Genomic DNA, 24,199 nt, shown 5'->3' with positions numbered 1-24,199 from the left:
ATCTTGGAGCCGGGGGAGGTGTGAATGGCCTCCTTTGTGCCTCTGAATTGAAGGCAATTAGGTGCTGCTTATCTGGGGGAGGGGGGAGGATTTAAGCCATCTTCGCAAACCAGCCTCCCACTCCCTCCACCTGAGCTTGTAGACGCCGTTCAGCTCTGCGAAACCTGCTGGGGACCCCGTGCCTTGCTCCCACGGTCTATTCTGCGGCGGACCCTGTGCCTCATCCCCGGTCTAATATCCTGTGAACCCGGAGCCTGGCCCCACGGCCATGTCCCCCTCCTCTACCCTGCTCAGTGGCCGCGAGCCATCCAGCTTCGGCTCGGTGGACTGGCTTTCCCAGAGCAGCCACGTGGGGCCGTCACACACCTCCAGGCCCGCTGAAGTCTCTTGGAGGAGCCTCTCTGCCCCAGCCAGGGTGTCCAGCAGCAGGGAGCTCCCTCAGACTGTGGGCATGGAGGAGGAGAAGTCCTCAAATGTGTCTTCGCCAGGCACGACCACGGCTGGTAGGTCTCGGGGTGAGTGGGGAGGATGCTCCCTTCCTTCCCAGACTGGGATGGGAGCTGGGGAGGATTCAGGGGCAGGCCTTAAGTAGGGTGGGAGGTCTGGACGTTCTTACAAGGCTGGGGCTGGTGGTTTCCTCTGACCGCCCCTGTCCCCCGCAAGTAAACACTTGCTCTCGGAAGCAGCAACGGCAATGGAGGTTTTCCCTCCTCGAGCCCCTCGGGGGGCCCCCGCTTCCCCTCGCCCCTCCTGGAAGGGCTGGCTTCTGGCCCTGACTGGGCCGCCCCTGGACTCCAGGAGTCAGCACTGCACCCTTGCGCCATCTCCTCACTGTGAGCGCTGTAACTCCGACACTCACCCCGCGGTGCAGCTGACTTTCCAGTTCTGCAGTTAGTCCTTGGGGCCCGTTTCTACAGGAGTCACAGGGCAGTGGGCGCGTGTGTCTCAAAGCTCGTGAAACCTGCCCGGGTCGGAGGGGTTGTTGTGGTTCCTCCCTCAAGCTGGGCGCCTTGGCGTAGCATGCAGATACCAGCCTGTTGACAGTGGACCTGGAGCCCCGCGAATTTGGCTCGGGGACAGCCCCGCAGTTCTGGGAATTCCCAGTACCTTCTGTGCCTTGACCCCAGGAGGTCCTGGTGGCTTCCTAAATTCTGACCCTTGTTGTTTGCTGATGAGAGATTCTTGGTCTGTCTTTTTGTCTTTGTGATGTAATCATTGCTTTTAGCATTAAAGTCGTCCTATCTAGTCAGACGTGGGGTTGATACTGTTAAGTTTTCATATTTGAAAAAGTTGAATCTTATGGAAGACTTTTATACTTCAGTGAAGTAAAATTTTAAATTTATTCTCTGCACCCAGCAACCCCCCCCCCGAAAAAAACCCAGGCAGTCATCCCCGCATCCAAATCCTTCATGCTGGCTTGTTACACCTTACCCCCCCTACCCTCTAGCAAAGCTCCTCGTGTCCTACTGCACACTTCAGGTAAGTGTTAAAATTAATTTTGTAGGATCTGTTTCCGCCACAAAGAGCCAGTCGGCATTTTGGTCTGACGTGCGTGGAAGAAACACCAGGTAGCACTCCTCACCGCAAGGGACTTAGTGCCTTCCCCCACCTCCCGACTTCGAAATTAGACACAGGGTGCCTGAGGGGTATGGTTGCATAAGAGTCTGAGTCTTGGTTTCGCCTCAGGTCATGACCTTGGGGTCGTGGAATCGAGCCTGGCTTGGGGCTCTGCGCTCAGTGAGGGGTCAGCCTGAGATTCTCTCTCTCCCTCTGCCCCTGCCCCCACCCCTAAAATAAATAATCTTAGAAAAAGACACGAACTTGCCACAGATTCAGTTGGTGACAGGGAAGCCTGGGGGCGTGGTGATGAAGGCCCTGAGCCCTCACAGCCACCCCAGTGATCTGGGTTCCCTGTGTGTGGGCCAAAGAAGCTGCTCTCTGGAAGGTTGGGGGGGGGGGTGCGGGTGCACTGGCGGAAGCTGAGGGGCTGCATCAGAACTGTTCCGTTCCGCAGTCCTCTGTCTCCAGGATTCCTGTCCCGGGACTCCACCCCACGCCTGACCTGGCAGGGGAGGAGGGGGCTGCCGCCGTGATCCACACTTGCGCCCAGACCATGGGACAGCAGAGCAGTGAAAGCCACTAGGAAGGGGAAGCCTGAGCCGCGGGGGCCATTTGCTCCTGTGGAGGCCCCAGCCGTTCCTCTCGTCCCCATGTCTGCGGGCTGCAAAATTTGTGGCACTTGAAACCCCAGGGATTCAGTGCCCTCTTGTCCTTCTCAGGGTGGAGCAAGGAGGCAGAGACCCTGCGGGCTCCTCGCGTGCGCACGGCCTTCACCGCGGAGCAGGTCAGCACCCTGGAGAGCGCCTTCCAGCACCACCGCTACCTGGGCCCCCTGGAGCGCCGGAGGCTGGCCCGGGAGATGCGGCTGTCCGAGGTGCAGGTGAGGGCCCAGGCCAGGGTGGGAGCGGCCCAGGAGATGGGGCTGTTCTCGCCCGTGCTCTGATCGAGTTTTTCCCACAGATAAAAACCTGGTTTCAGAATCGTCGAATGAAACACAAACGCCAACTGCAGGACTCCCAGCTGAGCAGCCCCTTCCCTGGAGCGCTCTACCCACGGGTGGCTCTCTGCCCACCTCCCTCTGCCCTGGGCAGCGGCCTGCAGCTGCTGTGCCCTTGGGCATCCCTACCTGGGCCTCCAGCTCTGGGACAGCCCCGTGGCTCCTTTTGGGATCTCTGCCAAGTAGAACAAACCTCCGTGGCCTTGGCGTGGGCCTCGTGCAGCAGGCAGCCTCTCCTGTGCTGCCTCCCGGACGCCGGGGGCCAGGCGCACATGCTGGGCCCAGCCTTGTCCAGAGGACCCTGGGACCTGCGTGCCCTGCCCCAGACCGGGGATGCCTTTTGAAGAAGTGTGATAAGCCGGAGGCCTGGGCTGGCACAGGAGCGTGTCAGATGCTGCCATCCCCCCACAGCAGGTGCGAGCGGAGCTGTGCCTGGCATCTCGAGAGAGCCATTCACCATTCATTTCCGTCACAGCGACACCAGGTGTGAGCCATGTGCCCATCCACAGGCAGGACCTGGAAGCCTGAACCAACATAAGATTCCGGAGGGTTTACAGTTGAAGACAGTTTACAGCTGCTCCTTCACTGAAAACACTCCAGGCTTAGTTTAAGAACTAAGTGATGGGTCAGTGAACAAAACCAAAGGCAGACATGCACTTGCAAAGTGTTGGGCTTATAGCATATGACTAAACGGTAATTTATTAATACAAAGTGTTGGGAAAAAATAAAGAGGCTGGGGTGCCTGGCTGGGTGGAGTATGCGACTCTTGATCGTGGGGTTGTGAGTTCAAGCCCTGTGTTGAGCGTAGAGCTTACTTAAAAATAAAATCTTAAAAAAAATTAAGATGGAGACTTCCATTGTGCTGTATGCCTGTAAGTTCCGAGTGTAAACGTGGAAACCATGAAGGGATCAAAGGAGGTGACGTGTTTGTTTTATCACCTCGGGGTTTGAGTTCCATGTTCACAACGACCCCAAGGCTGGAACCGGAAAGGAACCCAGATAGTCGTCCTGCACACTGAAACATTAGAGGCTGGTGGGGTTGGCAGCCTCTGCTGTGGCCTTGTCTCCGGAGCCCATGCAAGCCAGGCGCAGTGCTGGGTGCTTCGGTGCTTCTCACGTTGGCTGGAAATGTGGGGAGCCAGCATCCAAACCTGTCTCCAATGTGGCTCGAGGGCCCAGCCTTCTACCAGTCCCTCTGGCCGGACTGTCATGGCTGCAGGGGGAGGCCTCAGTCTGGGCCCCGGGAAGGACGCTGCAGCAGGACCCCGAGAGCTCCTGGCACACAGGGTCCAGCTTGCTGTAGAGAGCGGCTTCCCCACCCAGTTCCAGCAGCAGAAGTCTGGGCGTCAGAACAGACCTGTGCAGGGGCAGCAAAGCCACAGGCCAGCTACAGGCCAAGGCCTGAACCCTCTCGTAGGGACGGCCACTACTCCATCCACTTGTGGTTACTTGCCGCTCTGTTGGGCCGTTTACTCAAGATTTCTTGTGGAGTCAGGATTTGCTTAAACACATGCTGTTCAGCTTTGTGTGTTTTCTTTGGTTTTAATTTGGTTCAAAAACACCAATCTTTCTACATCCCTAAAAATGTGAGCATTTAGTGACCTTTTACTTGCCCAGTGGTTCCAGGGGAAGCTCAGTGAGTCACAGTGTGTGTCCTACATGTCCTGTGTCCTCCGTGCGGCGTGACCAGGGGCATCTGTGCTGTGTCTTCTGCTCCCAGGACCCACACACCCTGCTGCTTGGGGCATCACTTGCTGGAAACCTGGGCAGTAGACGCCCCTTCGCCTGGTCTTCTCTATAACCCGAGTGGCCTTCATGAGCAGTCACCGTGGGGCTGGGGGGTGGGACTCACTGCTGGGACCATGCTTCCTAGGCCCTCCCCCTGCTGCTCAGACTGGTGCTGGGCTCCAGCCCCCTTAGGCGGGACCAGCACGGGACAGCAGGCTTCACCCCCTGCGGCTGAACACAAACACCTGTGAAATAGTCTTGCCCAAAACCCAAATTCCAGTCTACAGAAAACAGAGACTTTACAGTGGACACCTGTTGGGGCTCCTCAAAAGTCACTTGTGAGAGGGGCAGGGAGCCGCGGCGGCCGCAGAGCAGCCGAGCTAGAACCACATGAAAGCAGCTGTAAGACAAGCGCCCCCCTCAGCGGGTGACAACCCAGGCGAGGAGCAGCCGGGGTCCCTGCAGGGTCTCGTGTCTGAGACACTCACAGGCTTCAAAAGCAATGGGAAAAAGCACCTATGGCAGGCTATTCGCTGCGGAGCCGGGTGCTGGGTCCACGGTCGTGGAGCTTATGTCCCTGAGAACTTCCTGAAACCACAGCCGGTGTCTGGCGGGCTGCATGGGCGCTGGCTGGACTGCAGGCACGCGCAGGCCAGACTCGGGGGGCGCCAGGCAGTGAGCCCTGGGGGCGGGGGCCACCGCCGCCACACACACACCCCCGCTAGCAGAGAGGAAGTCATGGGCTTGCTGAACAAACGCTGTCCCCTCCGGCCCCCGGCCCCGGGGCATCTGGAGAGACCCTGCACCCCCACGACGGCGGCGAAGAAGCTCCTTGTGCCGTGGCACCGATGCTCTGCACACGTTCCACTCCATGGGCACCCGGGGCGAGAGGGAGGGCTGTCCCCGGGACCCCATCATTGTGCAGCAGCCACGGTCGTGAGTGGCGGGAGAGGACCCCCAGCAGCGGCCGGGCCCGCAGCACCCACGCTCCCAGCTCAGGCAGTTATCTGCAAGTGGCAAGGGAGCAGCCCACCCAGCTCCACACGGTCGACGGGGACCCCACCCCCAGCGCTGGGGTGGGGCGTGTGACCTAGTCAGCCTGGAACCCCGGGGGAAAGCTGGCAATGCCGAGGGACCCACCACCCCCCGCCCCAGGTTCCCAGGAGCCAGGCCCTATCTGCTGCGTCCACACTGAGTGGTGCCGGGATCCCTGCTGTCCTGCAGCACTCTCAGGGGTCCCGCGGGGAGCCCGCCCCCCAACCCCACAAGGACAAGGCACGGGGAGGGTCTCCTGGGAGCTGCCCCGCCCTGCTGCCCACCCAGCCCATCCCTTCCCCTCCTCCCGGAGGCTGTGGTCTTGGAGGGAGGAACGATCAAATGAGATTAGGGGACCGGCCAGCCCAGCAGTGCTGATAAAGGGGCGTCTGTAATCGCTCGATTGGCTGGGCCGATTAGCCGACAAAGGCCAGCAATCATTGCTTAAGCTCTCGGTTCCTGAGAGCTTCTGTCCATTTTTCTACACCAGGAAGTTAAGACCACAGGCTCCAGGGATAAGGGGCCCCCACCCTGACCCGCGGGGCAGCGGCTGCAGATTCCTGGCCCACCCCCCCGTCCGCTCCCAGGCACCCTGGGGACACCCGCCCTAGGTGGCACAGGCCCTGGCCGCTGCACCGTCCCTGCACACGCCCGGGAGCCAGGTCACCCCCTCACGTCCATGTCCACACATTTCTTACTGATTCCTCCGAGACCTCCTCATGCGACCGCCCCCCACACGCACTCCAGCAGCGAGAGAAAGCCTCGTAGGACCGGGAGGCTTTGATTTAAACTCTAACCTCAAGACATGATCACACTTCAGTTCACATCAAATTAGCTTTATTGACATTTCTGATCAGAAAATCGATTCACACTCACCGTTACGAAAGTAGAATGAAGGTATAAGAACAGAAATCAACGTGACCAGCCCCCGGGACAGCCTCTGCGACACCCCCACCTGCCCCAGCCTCCCGCACGCGGAAGCCCAGAGACACCCCTCGCGGTCCCTGCCTGAGGGGTCCTGCCCCCGTGCCCGCTGACAGCCGCCCTGGGTCCTGTTCCAGCAGCTTCTGTGACTCTGGGGGTGACCCGGCCCCTGGGGGCAAAGGTCAATCAGGGGCAGGCCCCTAGGGCACACACAAAAGCCTTCCCAGCCGGAGGAGGGACGTGGGACCGGCGGGAGCGCAGGCGGGAATGCCGGCGCAAGAGCGGCTCTGTGGGCGAGGAGGACCTCGCTGCCCCATTTTCCCATGCCTTACACCTCTTCAGGCCAGACCCTCAAAGAAGTATATGCATAGGAAAAAGGAACAGCAAGCAGCGTGCACCGGTCCTGGTCCTGGGCGAGGGTCCCGGGGAGCGGCCGGCCGGGGAGGTCTGGCGAGGAGCAGGGAGGCAGCAGGTCCTGGGCAGCCGGTGCAGACGGCGGAGCCTGGGAGCACGGAGGAGAGCCCGTCTGCTGGCGGAGCTCTGCCTCTGCCGGCGGGTCCGTCCCATTTATGGGAGGCCGCGACCTTGGGGCCCACAGAGCAGCCGCTGTCACATGTGGTTCCAGGCTGAGCCGTGCCAAGGACCCCCTCCACCCCCGCGCCTGCGAGATTGGGGCACAAAGGCCCGCTCTGAGCAGAGCGCTGAGCCTGGGCCCAGCGGGAGGGCGGTGAGGCCACGGGGCCTGGGGGCTGCCGGCCTGGGGCCTGGGACCAGGCCAGCCCCAGCCCGCCTTATCTACCAACGTGCTGCTGCTTGCGTCAGGCCCGGAAAATGCACGTCTCTTCCCACTCCCTCCCTTCCCTGCTGATGCCCCTGGGCACCAAGTCCCGGACCCCCCCCCCCAGACTCCATGGGAGTCCTGAGGATCAGGTGGGATAGCTCTGCCTGGGCCCCACACACCGAGGGCACAGCCAAGCAAGGACCCAAGACTGCCCACATGGACACACACACGCTTGTGGCTCAGATCAAGCGGGAGCCGAGGGGAGAGCAGAGGGGGCTGCAGGTGCTGGACAGGCAGCACCCCCAGGGAACTCAGGACACAGGTGGGGACCTGGAAGACCCTCCTGTTTCAGACTCAGGCCCCCACCTCTGCCACTCCCCACAGTCAGGAAGTTCTGTGAACAGAGTGGTGGACACTCCCCCATGGGGACCAGGTTGCCCCCAACTTGGCCTGGCACTGACCGGGCACCGACTTCCGTATGGCAGGAGCTGAGCTGCCCTGCGTGCAACTCCTCAGCCTGGGGCACCTGCCTAGGAGAGGGATGGGGTGTGTGTGTACATGTGCACCGCAGCCCCTCAGCTCTGCCCACCTGTAGAGCAGGGGTGAATGCCGCTGCATCTGAGTCTCTGACCGCACCGGCCACTAGGTGGGCAGAGGCAGGACCCTGGGGGGGGGCACAGGTGGACACATGAGCACAGCCATCAGCCTCTCATGGACATGCATGGGCCCTGCTGCCTGGCCCAGGCCCTCCTGACACGCCCCGCCATGGTCTGGACCCCTGTTTGGAACAGAGCTAGTGCAGGCCCGTGGCCTCTGCGGGGACAGTCCCCCAGTGCTGGCCTTAGGCCTCTGCCTCAGGCTGATGGACACAGAGGTGCAGAGACCAGCGTCTGGGCAGTCAGGGACAGACACTCCCCGAGCCCATGCTGGGGAGGCAAAGGGTGTGTCAGCCCCCATCCTCTGCTGAGAGGAGCAGAGCCCCAAACCTGCTCACACCCCCTTCGTTCACACTGGCTGTGGAGTCTCGGGCTGAAGGGGGACGCCCTTACGCCCCAGCCCTCCAGCCCCGTGGTGGCTCAGGCCGCGTCTTCTGTTCACTGTTCTCTGCAGTACCGCCGGGGTCCTGGGGCAGAGGGCGGTGGGGTGGGGACAGAGCACTGCCACGTCTGCACTTTGTTTCCTTAAACTTGTTTTCCCTGTTGTAAGTCAAGGCCTGCTCAGTGTAAGGCACTTCCAAAGTCCAGAAAGGGTTAAAGAGACAGCGTCAGGCAAGGACCCCAGGCCTGGGCCTCGGCTGGGTGTCCCTGGTCCCCCTCCAGTCACCTCATGATCTCCCTGGCCTGCCCTTCCCTTCGAAGCTGGAGGAGCCCAAGAGTTTATCCTGGGGGTGGGGTGGCCAGTGACCCACCAGCTGGGGGAAGGGGCCAGGCCACTGTCTGTGTTTCCCCCGAAAGCCACAGAGACGTGGGAGATTCTGTGTCCGGGAGCCTCCCTCGGCTGCCTGCCTGCCGGCGGAGCTGGTCAGAGGAAGGAGGCGGCTGAGAGGCTGGGTGCTCTGTGGGGGGTTCCCATCCCAGCAGCCTGGCTGTGGCCCCTGGACAGCCCGACTCTCGAGGCGTCAGCCTCCCACACACGTCAGTCTTGTGGATCCAGGAGATGAAGGAATGGACTGAGGGACAGCTTCAGCCTGGTAGAGCTGTTGGGAGAGTGCCCAGCAGATGGACGCTGGGGCCACTCGCTGCCCGACAGGGGCACCCTGCCCACCCACCCTGCTCTGACCTGCTGCGTGGCCCCCTCCGTGTTTGAGTGGAACCCAAACCGGGAGCAGGAATGCTAGGCCACAGGCGGCCCCTCCCTGCACATGTGGCCACACAGCCTGGCTCCCACCTGTCCAGGGAGACCCCAGGTCAGACTTTTCTGCACGCAGGTACAGACCCCCCTCAAGTGGTGAGGACAGTTCCCAGTGGGCAGACACCGAGGCTGGGGTCTTTGTAGCACTCTTGGGTCCTTTAGGCAGACTCCACCCTCAAGAAGCCTTCCTTTTGGCCAGCCCCGTGGAGTCCATGCAGGCCTGGGCTCTGTGTCTTGGTCCCTGTCACCTGGAGCAGGGCCCCCTTGCTAGGTCTGGTGCAACCCTGGGCACCATGGACCCCAAGAGCGGCCCCTAAAACTCCAAATGCACTAGGCCCGGCCCTCCCTTTGCCTACAAGACAGAAAATATCCTTGTTGGCCCTGGGAGGACGTGCTTGGCACTGAGTTGATGGGTGATAAGGGGTGGCCTTCAAGACAACTCGCTCCCTCCCCATACTCCATTCCAGGCGGGGAGGGCCTGTCCCACAGCTGTCTGCTCAGCTCAGGCCATGGCTTCCAGCCCCCAGAAGGTAGCCTGTTGTTAACCCTTGCTGGATTCTCCCCGTCTGTTCCCAGAGAGGGTACCCCATTAGTTTGTGGGATACAGAGGCTTCAGTCTCACCAGCCCACACCTCCAACCTGCCCTCACCCCCAGCCTGCCTCCACCCCAAACTGTCTCCACCCTGGACTGCCCACACCCCAGCCTGCCTGCATCCCCAGCCTGCCCAGCATCCCAGCCTGCCCGCACCCCGGCCTGCCCACACCCCGGCCTGCCCTCACCCTGGCCTGCCCAGCACCCCAATCTGCCCGCACCCCCAGTCTGCCCGCACCCCCAGTCTGCCCACACCCCAGCCTGCCCTGCGCTTTTGGGGATTCACTGCAGTTCCTGGGTTAGTCTCCACTGTCACTTTCCAGCCCTGTTCAGGCAGGGTGGGCCGCCCCTCTGCAGTGGAAGATCTGAGGCCTGGATTATGGCTCACCACGGCAGCACAGCGTGGGCTGCCTCTCCTGGCCTCAGTTTCCCCACCTGTCAAAGGAGGTGCTGAAAATGGCCAACCCCTCCGGAGGCATGAGGTTAAAGGTCATGTGCCCGTGGCGTGGCATTCCCACCCCCAGGTATTACCCAGAGGAACGAGAGCCTTGGCCCCTCAACAGACTCGAGCGAGGACATCATTTCACAGAGGAGTGGGGAGCAGTGCAGAGGATGCGGTCACAACAAAAACTACTCATCGATCTGGCTTGGAATTGAGCTGATTATCCTGAATTTTGATTTGCTAAACCTGGGGTCCCGACACCCTTGTCTATGGCCAGAACGAGGTCTCAAGGAGGTGGGCTAACAGGAAATGAGTCTGGCCCTCCACCCTCAACACTGCGCTGGGAGAGGCGCCCGGACAGAGATCCCCGTGCTCCTGGGGGTTCCCCGAGCAGAAGGGCAGGACGGCCAGTGTGACCTCAGTTTCAGGGGCCTGTGGCCCTGGGCACCCATGGGTTGCCACGGGAGGGTGCTGGGTCCCCGGGACCAGTGCTCCTGGTCGGGCCGTGCACGCAAGGGTCTGAAGGAGGATGGATGGGCCCAGGGGAAGGGGCAGGAGGGGGAGGCAAAGGGTTAAGCATGGCTTGGGAGGCCCCTGCCTCTCTGCGTCAGGGTTTCAAGGCTGTGTCCTGTGACTCCCTCTCCGGGGGAGATAATCGTGGCTTCTTGATATTTTCTTTCTCCTCTCCCATGCCGTATCAGAACACTGGCCCGGCCATGGGAACTTTCCTCTGCCCTCCAAGGCCGCTGTGCACACAGCCCCTCCCAGGGCACCCTTGGCCTTTCCAGGACCCCCCACCCATGGAAGAACTGTGGCCCTTTGTTGGGACTGCTGACCAGGCAGCCCCAGCCCTTGGGAGGCCCTCTGAGCACCTAGCCCAAGCCTGGGCCTCTGGGCTTGTCCCACAGACATGCACACACATTCACGCAAGTACGTGTGGGCACACACTCACCACACACTCATGCTCATGTCTGCTCACTCATACACATGCCCACACACGCTTGGCCCAACCCCTCCCACCCACTCCCCTTGGGTCTAGACACCAGGCTCGGCCCAGGTCCCCAGCTATCCACCTTGACCCCAGCTCAGTCACTACCATCCACGACCTGGCAGCCAGGGGTGTCTTTCCCACGGAGAAGGGGGCTTTGCCCCCAGTTTGGGGAGGGGCCTGTCACCTTCTGTCTTCCCCACATAATGGCCACTGCCATTCCCTCATGGTCTCCTTGGGTCCTGGGCCAGCTGACTCACAGAGAGAGGTCTTCTTCAGGCTCCAGTTTGGGGTCCCCACAGGTACTGCAGGCCCCTTGGCAGAAGTCTGGGGTGTCAGTTAGGAATAGGGAGTGCTGCAGGGGTGGGCAAGACTGCCCAGCCCCTGCCTGCATCAGCTCTGGCTGGGCCTGTGGGGCCCTGGTCCTCAGCCTCAGTTTGCTGAGGGGTAAACCGAGGCCCAGAGCAGCAAGGTGAGCCTAGCATCCAGGGACAAGGGCCAGTCAGGGTTAGAAACAAGTGTGCCAGCACCGGGTGCTCCCTAGGAGGGCCCCTCCCCACTCTCTTCGTAAACAGAGAACTGCCTGGCTGGGTTGTTGGGGGCTGTAGGGCGCCCCCTGTTCTGGGTGAGGGCTGGGAAGGCTGAATGGACCCAGGGTCTTGGGAAGGGGCTGAGCTGGGGCCAACCTCTCCTGGCTACAGAGCTGCAGACCACCCAGGGAGGAGCTCCGTGACCTGCTGCTCCATGCAGCTCTGGGTCATGGAGAAGAGGACCGGTCCAGACAGGGCAGCAGCCCGCGGACAGTGCGAGCAAAGGAAGGCGCCCTGGGGGACTGAGTGTGCGCGTACATGTGTGTGCACATCGTGTGTGTACCCGGAGTGTACATGTGAGTATATGTGAGCTCCCCTGGGTCTGGGGCCAATCGGAACACTGGGCAGAGGGGTAACGGAGACTCAGAAAGTTTGGGACAGGGTGTGGGGAGGGTGAGCCCTTCCTGAGAGGCTGGCCCCACGTGGGCCCTGGGAGTGGGAGGCAGGCATGGTGGTGGTCTTTCAGGAGAGACCAGCTGAGGAACGAGAGGGGCCCTGCTTGGTCTCTCCTGGGGCCCAGCCAGGAAGGGTGGGCTTTCCCCTGGGAGCCCAGAGAGGGCTCAACACCCACCAGCCAGCTGCCCAGCATGGGCTGCACGCAGGGGGCAGGGTGGGGCAAGCTGGCACCGTGCCAACCAGGGTCGGGCAGCTAGGGGTGGGTCCGGCACATCCAGGAGACTGCCACCATGAGGGTGTCCAAGGGTGCCACAGCCTCTATCCCGGCCCTGCTGCCCCCCACGCCCCGTCCACCCTCTTTGACCTCTGAACCTGCCCTCTGCCTGGACAACCACTGGGCCGACCTGAGGGATGGAGTCAGGGGCACGGAGGGCACGTATCACTTTATTTCAGTCTGTGGGGGGAGGGAGGAGACAAAGAGCCTGTGAGAAGATCCAGGAGGGCGTGGGGGGGGTCAGAAGGGTCTAGACGTGGGGTGCCCCCTCCCCTGGGGCAGGTCCACCCTGCGGGATCCCCGTCAACCACCTCCTGGCCGAGCTTCTGTGTTTCCTGGTGGGGCGGGGCCCGGAGGCAGCAAGCCCACGCCTGAGCACTTTGTCGGCGGATCTTTGAGCGTCCGGTGTCCTTTGCAGAGTCTCTGAGGACACCGGAGGGAGGCAGCAGCACGACTCTGCGTCTCCCAGGCAAGCTAGGAAGAACCGTCATCTTCCACTTTTTCCTGATTATAGAACAATATTGCTACTATAGAAATCGAGAGCAACACGGAAAAGAGAGGTCTGTGTGCTGCCCAGAGGCCATCGCCGGTCACCACGCTGGTTTCCTGCCCGGCGTCGCTCCCAGGCACCACCTCACCTCCTGGGGCGACGCGTGTGCGCCACCCGTCTCTGCGGCAGCAGCCACGCTTCCCTGGGCACCCGCGGTGGGGTATTCCCAGGCCCGGGCGGTCTGCAGGCACCCCCGCGGAGCAGCGGTCCGCGTCCCGGAGGCCTGGCAAGGTCTTCTCCTAAGTACTCATCTGTGGTTTCACTCCTGGTCACGCAGTGAAAGCTTGCATCTAAATTTCTTATTTTAAATAAATTTCTAAACTAAGATTTACAAAAGCAGGATGTTCAGCTGCATTTCCAATCATCGGCTCACATTTTCACACCTTCTGTGCATCCTTGAGGGTTTTCTCCCTTAAAAATGTTGAGTTACAAAATCCGGGCACCTGGTGGCTCAGATGGTGGTGTCTTGCCTTCAGCTCGGTCATGATCTCAGGGTCCTGGGATCGAGTCCCATGTCGGCTTCTCCCTCTCCCTCTGTTCCTCCCCCTACTTGTGCTCGCTCTGTCTCTAAGAAAAAAAAAAGTTACAAAATATTTAACCCTGCAAAAGATCGGCGAAATACGAAGCTGAGCGCCCAAGCTTTCCCAGCTCAGAAATACAACCTGAGCAGCTCGTGCAATGTCTGAACGCCAAGCGAGCCCTGCACCTCGGGGTTTTCATTCTGCCTGGGAACGGCTTTACGCTACAGCCTCTCGTAGAGCCTCCCTTCCCTGTGTTTTGGAATTCTGGATGTGTTTCATCAGGGATGCTGAGGACATTTGTGTGCACGTTTCCTTCGCAGCCAAACCTGCCAAAGGGCAGGACTTCTCAAACCTTTGCTGCTCCTTCCTCAGGCCTCGTCCACTGGGCTTGCCTGGGGGGTCTCCGGGCCCCCAGGCCCCAACCTACTGGAGTCACAAGGACCCTGACAGAACGTTGAGCCTCTTGTTTGTCCAGCATCTGCCAATGGCTCCCACATTTCTCAGGGTAAAGTATCCCCAAGCCTTGACCCACTAGCCTGAAGACCAGACAACAAAAGCTCTCTCACCCCTGGTTCTCTACCCCAGGGCCTTTGTACCTGCTGCTTCAGTGCCTGAACCATCAACCTCATTTTCTTCATTTCTTCTTCCCTGGCCACCCACTCTACAATGCCCGTGTTTTTATTGTTTATTTCCCCGTTCCCTGCTCCCATTTCTGGCTGGTACCCCCACTCCCTATCCTGCCTGGGGTTCCCTCCCTCTGCCACTGGAGGGCCTGTCCCACGAGGGTGGATATGCTAACCTTCTCTCATCTGAATGCCTGGGGACTGGAACCAGCAGAGAGAGGGTCCTTCTCCCTCCCTTCCACACCACTGCCCTGACACCCCACCGCCCACGTGAAATGACTTTTTTGCCAGAACTTAAGCCATCGGGACCTTGTGGGGCCCCACGGGAGTCCTGGGGTGGCCTCTGCCTGGGTGCACCCCCCCCCCCAGGTGTGTCTCCAGCAGCACTGTGTCAGCTCCGACCTGCCCAGTGCTTCCGTAGACTCGTGCACTCACTCAGATACACAGCTGGGAGTGGGAAAGTGGGTGCAAGAGTGTTAGAAAGTTGGATCCGTTGTTTCAAAATCCATGAAAACATAGACTCATGAGCCAGAGAGAGGGCATCGTGTGGGCAGGGGCTCCCCACGGAGCGCAGACCACAGTGGGGAGGGGGGATTGCGCCCCACCTCCCGCTCCCCCCACTCCTGATCCGGTGGCAGCGAGTTCACAGGTTTCCAGCTGTGCTGGGAATTCCCAGTCCTTTCTGCAGGAAGGTAATGGGAATGCCAGGCCTGCTGGTCATTAAAGTCCAAAGCTGCAATATTTACAACCCTGGACCATGCGTTGCCCATTTTTGAGGGTCAACAAGGTGTGATGCCTGCACTGGCCACATGGGGCCACTCTCGGGCCAGGCCGGAGGGGTGGCAGGGGGGCAGTGGGAGTGAGGCCAGGCCTACCCCGACCGCTGGGAGCTTCACTTCCCCATTTTACAAATGAGGAAGCCGGTTTTCCAAACCCAACCCACCCCAGATTTTGGCTGACCTTGGGCGGGGGCGGGGGCGGGGCCAGGCCAGAGAAGCGGTCTGTGCCTGCTGTGAGGCCCTGGGCACTCCATGATCCTGGGCAGTGGGTTTCCAGTCACCAGTTCACATGACACCTCTGTGCACCCTAGGGTTTTTCCTTAAAAAGTTTTAGAAATTATGAGTATTTCACACATGCAGAAAGATCTGCCCACTGAACGGCCGGGCTCCCCTGCGCCACCCCCCCTCCGCTGTCTAGCCTGGGGAGGGGCAGGCTGGCACTGCTCCCGCTCAACTTCTCCTTCTCGGGCGGCTGTTTCTGGGGTTCAGGGTTCGCAGCGGGAGAAAGCTGGAGTGAGCTAACTCGAAACCAGGCATTGATTTGAACCCGGGGCCGGCAACCCAGGGTCTGAGCGGAGGGAGGTCCGCGTGTGCGGGAACGCCAGAGCCAGCGACGAGGAGCGGCTCAGCGGGACCGCCTGCGGCCTCCTCCGGGAGCCTGGCTACTGTGGGAGGAAGGAGTCCGACCCCAAGGGGCAAGACGCTGGGCGTCTCTGCGCTCAGATCCACCTTCAGTCCCCTTTGCTCTGCCTGCATCTCTGCACCCGGGGATGAAGCCGCATGGTGTTCCACTGGCTCCCTCCTGGAGGCACTCACTTGGTTCTAGCACTTGTGCACATCCACCGTGGGCAGGAACTGAGGACTGAGGTCAGCCAGTGTGTGGGCCACTGTCGGCCCACACTCCACTTCAACACAAAGTTAAACCTCAAACTAGAGAAAGAGCAGCTGCACGGTAGGGTTGGCCTGGCTTCTGATTTTGTCCTAAATTCACCCCCAGGCTCGGTCCCTTGTACGGTTACCTGGGAAACGGTACCTGGCTGGTGTCACTCACTGTGTCCTCCCCAAGGAGTCCTGGCCAGCAGGACAGCATGCCATCACCTTGAGCAACCATGAGCACACCGCAGAGGCAACTGCTTCCTGGGGGGGCTGGAGACCCAGGCCTGAGCCCACACCCCGGGTATCCATAGCAACATGCCTTCCAACTTGCTAACCATCTGTAGGAGCCCCCCGAGGTGGGCACCCCAGGTTCCAGGAGCACCAGAGTCCTGAGAGCCCGGGAGAACACCTTGTGGCCTGGGGTAGGAACCCCAGACCTGGGCTGATGACCCTCTGGTTCGTGGCACTGTGCTGGGATCCTACCTCCCCAGAGAAGGATCCAGAAGCCTCTTGAGCCTGAAATTGTGCTGGCCTGACCATGAGGTTGCCCTAGGTGCCCAGGTAAACAGAATGGGGTTGGGGGGGACCCGCAGCAGTGCCCCATGGTTCACTTATCAATAGCTTTGTACAGGCCCCGAGGGTACCCCCAACTCTGCAGCCTGTGGCACACACCATCCCCTCCAGCACCTGCACCCCAGCCAGCCTCTTCCAAGTGGCACCCCAAGATGCAAGCACACTGGGGAGGGCTTGAGGGGACACAAGTGGTCTGCTCTCCGCAGGGGGTTCCAACCCCACCCCACCTCCTGACCTACGGTCCCATGTGGAGTACCCTGGCTAGCCCCCAGGCTTGGCTATCAGTCCCCGGCCCTGCAGAGGGGACACCTGGCAGCAGGAAGTCCTGTGACATCATGGCCACCCAAGGTCATGGGTGCCGCTGGGCCAGAGGGAGCCCCCAAAGGAACGGTCATTGGGGTTTCAGTTTGGGGGTCTTTGCTGGGGAGGGGCTTCCCATACAGAGCCTGGAGGGGCGAGTGCCAGCCCGGGGTCCTACCTCCTACAGGGTGTGGTTTGGGACCCTCCCCCACCATTGTCCAGTGGGACCTGGCCTGAGTCAGCTCTGCCCACAGCCAAGAACTCAGAACCCACTGCCCGTTTACCTGTCTACCATGTCTGCTGTCCAGGGCAGGGGTAAGGGGGCTGTCCCTTCAGGAGCTGGGCAGATCAGAGGGGAGCCTCTCACGCCCTTGAATCAGGCCCTCCAGAAATAGGGTCTGATGTGCCCTGCCCCCTCAGAACCCGACACCCACCATGGGCTATTCCTCATCTCAGCCTGTGCTGGGGGCACAAAACCAAGCTGTTCCTTCAGCCAGGGTGGGGCTCACACCCCCTCTCCCTGCCTTGTGCCCCCTGGCCCCTGGTCAGCTCCCTGCCTGTCCCCCCAGCCCTCCCCATCCCCCATCCCCAAAGAGGTTGCCCATGGGCCTAACTGTAGGTCAGCAAGCTGGGCCTGCACTTGGAAGTGGCCCCTGCCTCCAAGCACCATCACCTGGGGCCACATTCCCCAAGCTCCATCCTTGTCTCTACCCCAACACCCAGCCCTCAGAGCCACCTCTACTGGGGAGCACACAGGCATGACTGTGCACACACACGCCCGCACAGCAGCCTCCTGTTTCAGTAAGGGACCAACCAGTCTCACGAGTGCACCTGTGTCTGTACAGGTCTGGGCCCCAGAGCAGGCCGGCAGCCCCGTGCTGCACCACGGAAGCAACAGAATACAGGATGCCCCCAGCTCACCCTGGCTCCTGCAGGGGCTGGGCGGGCAGCCAGGGCTGGGGTCTAAAGCCCCCGGGATCTGTCCTGACTGAGGCTTCGGGCCAGGCCCTTCCCCAGGCATTTCCCGCCCCTGTCGCAGCGGCCAAGATGCCGCCCTGAGCTCTGGGCTCCGAGAGAGACCCCATTTCCAGGCCGATTTTCTGGCTCCTGACACCAGGAACAAGCATGTGCCATTTGTAACCCCAATGTCCACACCTAGTGGGGCCTCGACCCCCACAAACCCTGTGGCTCCTTGCTCTTCAGGGCCAGGCTGTGTAGACCTCCGAGACCACCCCTCCCAGACCCACCGGGAAGGCAGCTGAGTGCTCTTCCAGACTGAATGCCCTCCTGAATGCCACGCCCCCACCCTTCATCCACCTTGGTGCCCTGGCTGCTGGCCAAGACATCCAGCCACCTGACCGATGAGTCTCCATGTGCCTCCTGGCTGGGTCGTGTTTCCAAGCGGCTTAGCCCCAGTTGTCTCCCGTGGGCCCTGGACCCACCCTCCGAGCCCCAAAGCCCTGACGCATGCATGCTTCGAGGGCCTAGAGACAGGGTCTGACTCAGGGAGGATATGGACTGTCTGACTCAGGGCTGGGGAAGGCTCTGGAACCCTGGAGACGGTTTGTGGCTCTGAGTCCCTGCAGGGGGCCAGCCTCAGGCCCCAGGAGGTGGGGGTGGGCAATGAGGCGGGGGGGGGGGGGCAGAACCAAACCTCCAGGGTGTCCTCCCAGCAGGAGGGTACAGGCCAACCACAGTGTCCAGGGGCATCCGGGCCACACCAACGTCCTGCCCTGAAGTCCCCAACCCAGGGACGGGGCTCCACGTGGACTGAGTAGGGCCTAGCGCACAGTGAGGCCACAGCAAGGCCAGGTCCAACCTCTCTGGAGCAGAGTGGAGGGCGCAGGCCACCCCTCCCGATCCCCACGGGCGCCCTTCCTGCACGAGGTGGAGCGACCCCAGGGACACGCTCGCCAGGTGCAGCTTCCACAGAACCCTCCACAGGACGTCAGTCTGGCTGACGGAGGACGCAGCTGGCCCCGCACCCCTAACCACCACTGTCAACACACCACCACAGACAGGAACTTTCTGTTCACACACACAATGACGACAGCACAGCTCAGGGGAACGAGAGCAGTCTTCGCATCCGGACTGGTGTCCGGGGTGGGCTGGAAGCCCTGGCCTCCACACCGTGAACACCCACACACCGACAGCGACACCCCACAGCACTTCGTATGCCAGCGTCCCACGCTAAGACTGCCGCACACTTCACAGCCACGTGCGGAACGCCCAGTCTGGGGGTGCTCCTGTAGGCTCGAGTTCAAGGTCTAGTGGCCTTGGGAGGGGTGGGTCCTGGGCCTCTCAGAGGAGACTTTCTCCGCGCCCACTCTCGGTCACTGGGACTTGTCCCGGTTCTTGTCAGCTCTCCAATCTGCTGCTCCTTTAGCTTCAGCAGGCGCTCCAGCCTGACCACTTTCATCTGCAAAATCTTCAGGAGAACACACATGTCTGGAAGGCAGCACCCTGTCCACCTGCTGGGGGCCACGCAGCGTCAGCCCCGCCTGACCGTGCAGCTGGCCCCACCGCGAGGGCCACAGCGCCGGTGCTTAGACCAAAAGCCCTCAAGTGGGGCCCTGAGGGAAAGGCTGTCAGAAATGAGCTCAATGCAGCCAGGGGGACCATGCAGTTGGGGGTTCTGGGCAGCAGGAATGGAGTCAGGGAGGCAGGACATGAGAGGAAGGGGGGTGGTTATAGGAGGTGCTGGCTTTCCTCCCTCACCCCTTCTGATGCATTCCTGGCTCCTGGCTGGCCAGGGCTGCCAAGACCTCATGGAGGCCCCTGGCCCTCGCCCTCTACAGCCCTGCCTGCTGGAAGAGCCTCGCCCGGCCCCTGGCAGGTTTGGGGGGCATGCTTGCAGACTTGACGGTTGACTGGATGCAGGCATTGCGTTTGGGCAGCACACGCACCGTTTACTTCTAAAAGTTACCGGCCAAGAAACCATTCCCACGCTGATGTCAGCGCACGAGGAACGGCCAGGCTCCACACCCCAGGCTGTCCGGCCATGGGTGCGGCTGGCCGCAGCGCTCCTGAGCCACCTCGCAAACCCTCCCTTACCAGCAGCACAGACCCAGGCACACCCCAGCAGGCGAGAAAAAGCTTGCCTGCCCCCAAACACAGAGGTGAAGTCAGTGGTGTGACAGCCCACACTCTAGCCACCGGCAGACAGCTCCAGCTGCTCGGGGCAGGGAGTCGGCCTCTCCGCAGACCAATCCCCTCCACAAACCCTGGACAGCGCAGGGCAGCGTGAACCGGCACACCCCCACCTCATGCTGCCGTCCACACCCCCTACATCGTGGCCACACGCCCCCAGGCCCACTCCCCAGTCACAAGCTGTGAAGACCGGAGGCCACACGCGGACTAGCGCCGTCCACTGCGATGGACTTCCTCCTACGGCTGAGAGCCTCCCGCCCAGACCCACAGCTGTGGCTCCACCAACAGGCGAAACCAAGGAATTCCCCCATGTTCCCCTGGAGTCTATCTTCTCTCCGTGGAGACCCGCCACTGGCAACAATCACGGCAGCAGCAGTCGACTGCCCCGCCGTTTCAAATAACAGGTGGAGCGGTGTTCCCCTCCGGGTTTGGTGAGTAGAACAGTTATGACGCGCTCTGCAGGCACATGGACTGGTGCCACAGGCGTGGGCATGACAGTGACCTCAGCCCCGTTGCTGCTTATCACTTCCTCTCTGCTGCCTTCAGCAAATCCCAACCACACGATGATATCACTTTCCTGTTTCCTCAAGACAACAGCTCATCAAGATTTGGGTATCTGCTAGGGAACCGTGCTGTTTTCACAATTCCTGATGGCTCCTTTGACGCTGAGACCCGACTGGTGTGGCCTACACACCCCCACCCTCCCTGCACTGTCTCAGGTCCAAACCCGCAGCCTGTGCTCCCACAGGGTGGGGGTGGGGGGGACGTGGGGGTGGCCACTCCCTATGTCAGCAAGGGACTTGAGCACGTCTTGAACCCAGAAATGCTGGAGACCCTTAGTGAAGGAGCAGAGGAACAGCCGTGCACCTGCGGAACCAGGCATGTGCCTTGGGGGAGTGTTTTCTGCTCCCTGACTCGGCCCCCAGCCCTCGGGCCTGTGATCTAGCACCTGTGAGTGGTGGCAATTGGGACTGTCTGTAGTCCCTTTGGGCCCTGGGGTTTGGTAACTGCCAAGGCAGGGTGGTGGTGAGTCATGGGGGTGGAGGTCCACCATACTCTTCTCTCTGCTTCTGGGTATGTTTGGAACGTTCCACAGTTGTTTTCTAAATAGTCAAACTAACTGTAGGTTCCCCCTGGTCAGGCACTTTGTCTACCCCACCTACTGCCATACCCACAACGGGTCCCAGCTTCCTAGAAAGGAAGGCAGCCCCTCCGCTTCCTGGGGGGTGTCTGGGCATTGAGGGGCACCCAGGTCACTGTACCTTGACCATCTCCTGCAGCACGACCAGGGCCTGCTCCTTTTCCTCCAGTAACTGTTGCAGCCCGGAATCCAGGTGCTCCAGGGACCCATCGGCTGGGTCCTGACTGAAAAGCAAACACCCAGCCTTTGACCCAGAAGGCTGGTGGGGGTGGGGTGAAGGTGGAACAGCTGAGGTCAGGAGACAGGGGCCCACCCTATGTACACACAGTGGCCTGTCCTCTCTGGAGTCCTCTGACTTGGAAGGGTCTTCACACCGGAGGGCACTGTGGGGCCTTGCAGGCCTGTGAGATAAGCAGATGCAGGAGCTCAGAGAAGAGGCTGACCCGGGGGGGGGGGGGCATGGAGCCCACAGAGACACCACGCAGGCGCTGTCTAGCCTAATGTCATCCCACAGTACAGCCCCAGATGCCTCTGAATGGCCCCCATATAGACTGCAGACGGGGCCGTGGGCTCCCACTCGGGAAGCTGCAGCCTGGGTGGCCTTGGAGCCAGGACTCCCCTGACCCTCCTCTCAGAGCAAGGACCTGCCCTCCTGGAGGTGTGAACTCAAGAGAGCCACAAGCCTCATCTGACACTGCCCTTCATGGGAGGCCCGAGTGGGCTCTGACGGGCCTCAGTTCCCCAATCTGGAGATTTGGGTACTACCGGTGTGTGCAGGGGTGGTGAGCTGTGCCTGTGGGCTGTTAGCATCAGCACTGGAGGGTCCTGGGTCCTGCAAAGGTTTCAAAGGTTGTACAGTGAGGGCCAGCCATGGGGGACCGCTCATCATTCATGTTGCCAACATCCCTCCCTGTGTTTCTAAGCATGGATGGGGGTGGGGGGAACTGGAGAGGAGAGAGCATGGCTGGGGCTGGCCTGGCCTGGGCACAGGGAGTTTTCACTGCCCCGGGGCTGGAAGGTCATGCTGGGAAAGGGCCAAGGGCTAGGGTTTCACTACAGTCTGCACCCCAGGGTCGTGGGTGTGCAGGGCCTTCATCACCATGTGTCACTATCACTGGCAGATAACCAGGCCACATCCTAGCATGACAAACGCAGGTCAAAGGCCGTACAACGGCCCAACACTTACGGCTGTGGGGGGCGGGGCTTGCTGGACAGCACCATCCTTCACCTTTTCCCTCAGTGCAAGCAAGATGGGCTCGATGGCCCCGGGCGTGTTAGCCACCACCTTTTGAATTTCTGTCTCTGAGACCCACAAACGCAGCTTGTGAAAGACCTTCCTGCAAAGGAAGAGGGGGTGCAGTCCTCAGAGCAGTGCACTTTGTGGGGCCAGGAGGCGGGTCTGGCTTTCCTTGGAGGAGAGAGTCTGGGACTTGTGTGCCTTCTTGCCCTTTCACCCACAGAAGCCCCGCAACCATCCTGTTCCCAGCTGTCCCATCCGGGGCCAGAGCAGTCAGTGCCCTGCGCCTTCAGGCCGGGGCCGTCCCAGCCTGGGCCTCAGCGGGAGAACTCACTTCCGGCAAAGTCCTGCTGGCTCCGCTCCAAAGTGCTCGGAATCAGACTTCTCACCACCCCTAGAGCCCTCACCCCCCCACCCTTGGGGTTAAGCAGCGGCCTCCCCCGCCTCCACCTCCTCCCTAGTCCCCTTTCCCTCACAGCTCTCTGAAACGAGTCCTACCAGAACCTGCCCAGGTCTCAACCCCGCAGTCCCTTCTATTCCCCAGGCTTGGAGCCAGGTCCTGACCATGGCCTCCAGGGGCCCCAGGCAGCTTGAGCTCCCCTCCCCGTCCACCTTCAGGAGAGCAGGGACCCTGCACCCTGCTCCCCACTGCAGCCTCCACTGCAGCCCTAGGTCACCCACACCTCATTCTGTCACTTCCTCAGGGTCCTTTTCCGTCCTGTCACCCATCACGACTGACGCTGGTTACATCTCATGTATCTGTCTTCCCACTAGACTGTCAACCCCATGAAGGCAGGGGCCTGCAACCCAGAATCACTGCTGAGTCAGTGAGAGGTGCAGGCAGCATGGGTTGAACACAGTCAGAGGGCAGGACTGACGCCCTGGCGAGTGGGTCTCAACCTGACTGTGCTGTCCTCTTGGTGGCTTACGGTGAGACTGAGACACTAGCAAAGCTGTCAGGGACACAGCCTGAGACGTGCCCCAGAAACCAGGAGGGGTAGGGGAAAGGCTGCCCTCAGAGAGCAAGGAGGCCTGCCTGTTGAGAACACTCCAGTTGCTGAGCTTCTGGTCTGTGTTGCAGGTGGGGACATAGTTGTGCAGGTCCACAAGCCGGGGGTAGAAGTGCTTCACAATCTCTGCCAGCATCACTGGAGGGGCCGGGGGGTGCAAGGTCAGCCTGGCCTGATGAGCTTAGAAGCTCTCCTTTCCTTACATGTCAGTTTTCCAGGGTCCCTAAGGTGGAGGAGGGCAGAGACGAGGCAGGAGAACCAGGGACGGTCCAAGTCCTGGGGGAGTGGCCACAGGGGCCAGGCTGCAGGCCCCCCAGCAGCGTGTGCGTGCCCCCACGGAGAGGGCTGGGAGGGCCAGCCTGGGGTCGGAGGAGCTGCGGGAGGAACCCTGAGGCTGCCCTCTCCTCCCCAGGAAATGCTGGGGGAGGGGAATGCCCCCCAAATGCAGCTGGACTCAGCAGGAGCCCCCGTCCACCACGTGGCTCCTCCTCCAGGGGCCGGCCGCTCGGCCTCGCTTCTCGCGTCCTACCGACTCCTTCCAGAGCGCCACTCACGCCCCTGCTCCGGAGCGTCCTGCACCTGCAGGGGGCCTGCGCGGCTGGGACTTCGGTCTGACTGCTGGGGCATTCTTCAGCCAAGAGCGAGCTCCTGCCTGCGGACAGCCGGCCCTGCGGCCTCCACCCTCCCCGGCCGGGCACCCCCGAGCCCTCGGCCTGCCCGCCAAGGACCCCAGCCCCGGCAGTCCCCGACGTCTCCCCGCCGGCCCGCCCTCACCGCCGTCGCTGAAGTCCCGCGCCAGATGGCGCTTGGGGCGGCTGAGCGGGAGTCCGTCCAGCCAGGCGCAGAGGCCGCGGAGAGCGCCGGACGGCAGGGGCGGCGAGGACTGCGCCCTTCGGCCGGCTGCGCCCAGCATGGCGGCTGGACCGGCTGTTGGGGCCGTTGCCAGGAAACGGCGCCTGGAGGGTCCTGGGGACCGGAAGGGGCGGGGCAGCGGGCCACGCTGTTGGGGCCGTTGCCGGGAGACGGAGCCCGGAGAGCCCTGGGGACCGGAAGGGGCGGGGCGGCGGGACCGCCTCTCGGGGCCGTCGTCTCCCTGCCCTGGGGCTGACTTCCGGTGGGGGAGGGATCATACCAGAGTCCGGGAGAAAAGCTAGATTTCTGGCGTGGTCCGTTTCCCGCGTACTCTTTAAGCCTCGAGATCTTAACGTGTTATAAATTGTATTCCACATTGTTCAACGCACAGTGTAACATCGATTTCGTAAACAACTGCGATTATTTAGA

General features: G+C 61.5%; 2 protein-coding genes across 18 annotated transcripts; one reads left to right on the top strand and one right to left on the bottom strand.

The window, feature by feature from the left end:
* The first annotated feature begins 268 nt into the window (after positions 1–268).
* VENTX (VENT homeobox) lies at positions 269–2,901 on the top strand. The gene is made up of 3 exons (XM_045809350.2): positions 269–503; positions 2,280–2,440; positions 2,521–2,901. The coding sequence occupies exons 1-3, from the start codon at positions 269–271 to the stop codon at positions 2,899–2,901; spliced, it is 777 nt and encodes a 258-aa protein (XP_045665306.1).
* A 9,414-nt stretch (positions 2,902–12,315) lies between these two features.
* On the bottom strand, positions 12,316–24,147 carry LOC123800017 (uncharacterized). Of its 17 annotated transcripts, XM_045809395.2 has the most exons (7): positions 23,693–23,899; positions 22,945–23,056; positions 21,858–22,008; positions 21,437–21,503; positions 20,985–21,072; positions 20,793–20,895; positions 18,712–20,107 (listed from the first exon to the last, which is right to left on the bottom strand). In XM_045809395.2, exons 1-7 carry the CDS (start codon positions 23,829–23,831, stop codon positions 19,892–19,894), a joined length of 876 nt encoding a protein of 291 aa, XP_045665351.1. In that variant the 5' UTR covers positions 23,832–23,899; the 3' UTR covers positions 18,712–19,891. The 17 variants fall into 17 exon arrangements, with proteins under 17 accessions (XP_087718653.1, XP_087718652.1, XP_087718651.1 ...); XM_087862527.1 differs by lacking the exons at positions 18,712–20,107; positions 22,945–23,056 and adding an exon at positions 12,316–13,275 and having other exon boundaries at positions 23,693–24,147; XM_087862526.1 differs by lacking the exons at positions 18,712–20,107; positions 22,945–23,056 and adding an exon at positions 12,316–13,275 and having other exon boundaries at positions 20,793–20,915; positions 20,998–21,072; positions 23,693–24,147.
* Positions 24,148–24,199: the final 52 nt, after the last annotated feature.

The sequence above is a fragment of the Ursus americanus genome, chromosome 6 (assembly GCF_024610735.1).
Source record: "Ursus americanus isolate L20-20 chromosome 6, mUrsAme1.1.p, whole genome shotgun sequence".
NCBI lineage: Eukaryota > Metazoa > Chordata > Mammalia > Carnivora > Ursidae > Ursus > Ursus americanus.
This window is presented reverse-complemented; position numbering and strand designations above follow the sequence as displayed.

What these genes read in the sequence shown, in the direction of transcription:
- VENTX (XM_045809350.2), top strand. Translation starts at nt 269, where the DNA reads ATGTCCCCCTCCTCTACCCTGCTCAGTGGCCGCGAGCCATCCAGCTTC. An exon ending in GCCAGGCACGACCACGGCTG is followed by an intron (nt 504 to 2,279) that starts GTAGGTCTCGGG and finishes TGTCCTTCTCAG; the next exon opens with GGTGGAGCAAGGAGGCAGAG. An exon ending in TGCGGCTGTCCGAGGTGCAG is followed by an intron (nt 2,441 to 2,520) that starts GTGAGGGCCCAG and finishes TTTTTCCCACAG; the next exon opens with ATAAAAACCTGGTTTCAGAA.
- LOC123800017 (XM_045809382.2), bottom strand. Translation starts at nt 24,147, where the DNA reads ATGTGGAATACAATTTATAACACGTTAAGATCTCGAGGCTTAAAGAGT. An exon ending in GCGGGACTTCAGCGACGGCG is followed by an intron (nt 22,009 to 23,692) that starts GTGAGGGCGGGC and finishes CTTCCTTTGCAG; the next exon opens with GAAGGTCTTTCACAAGCTGC. An exon ending in GGCCACTGTGTGTACATAGG is followed by an intron (nt 20,896 to 20,984) that starts GTGGGCCCCTGT and finishes TTTGCTTTTCAG; the next exon opens with TCAGGACCCAGCCGATGGGT.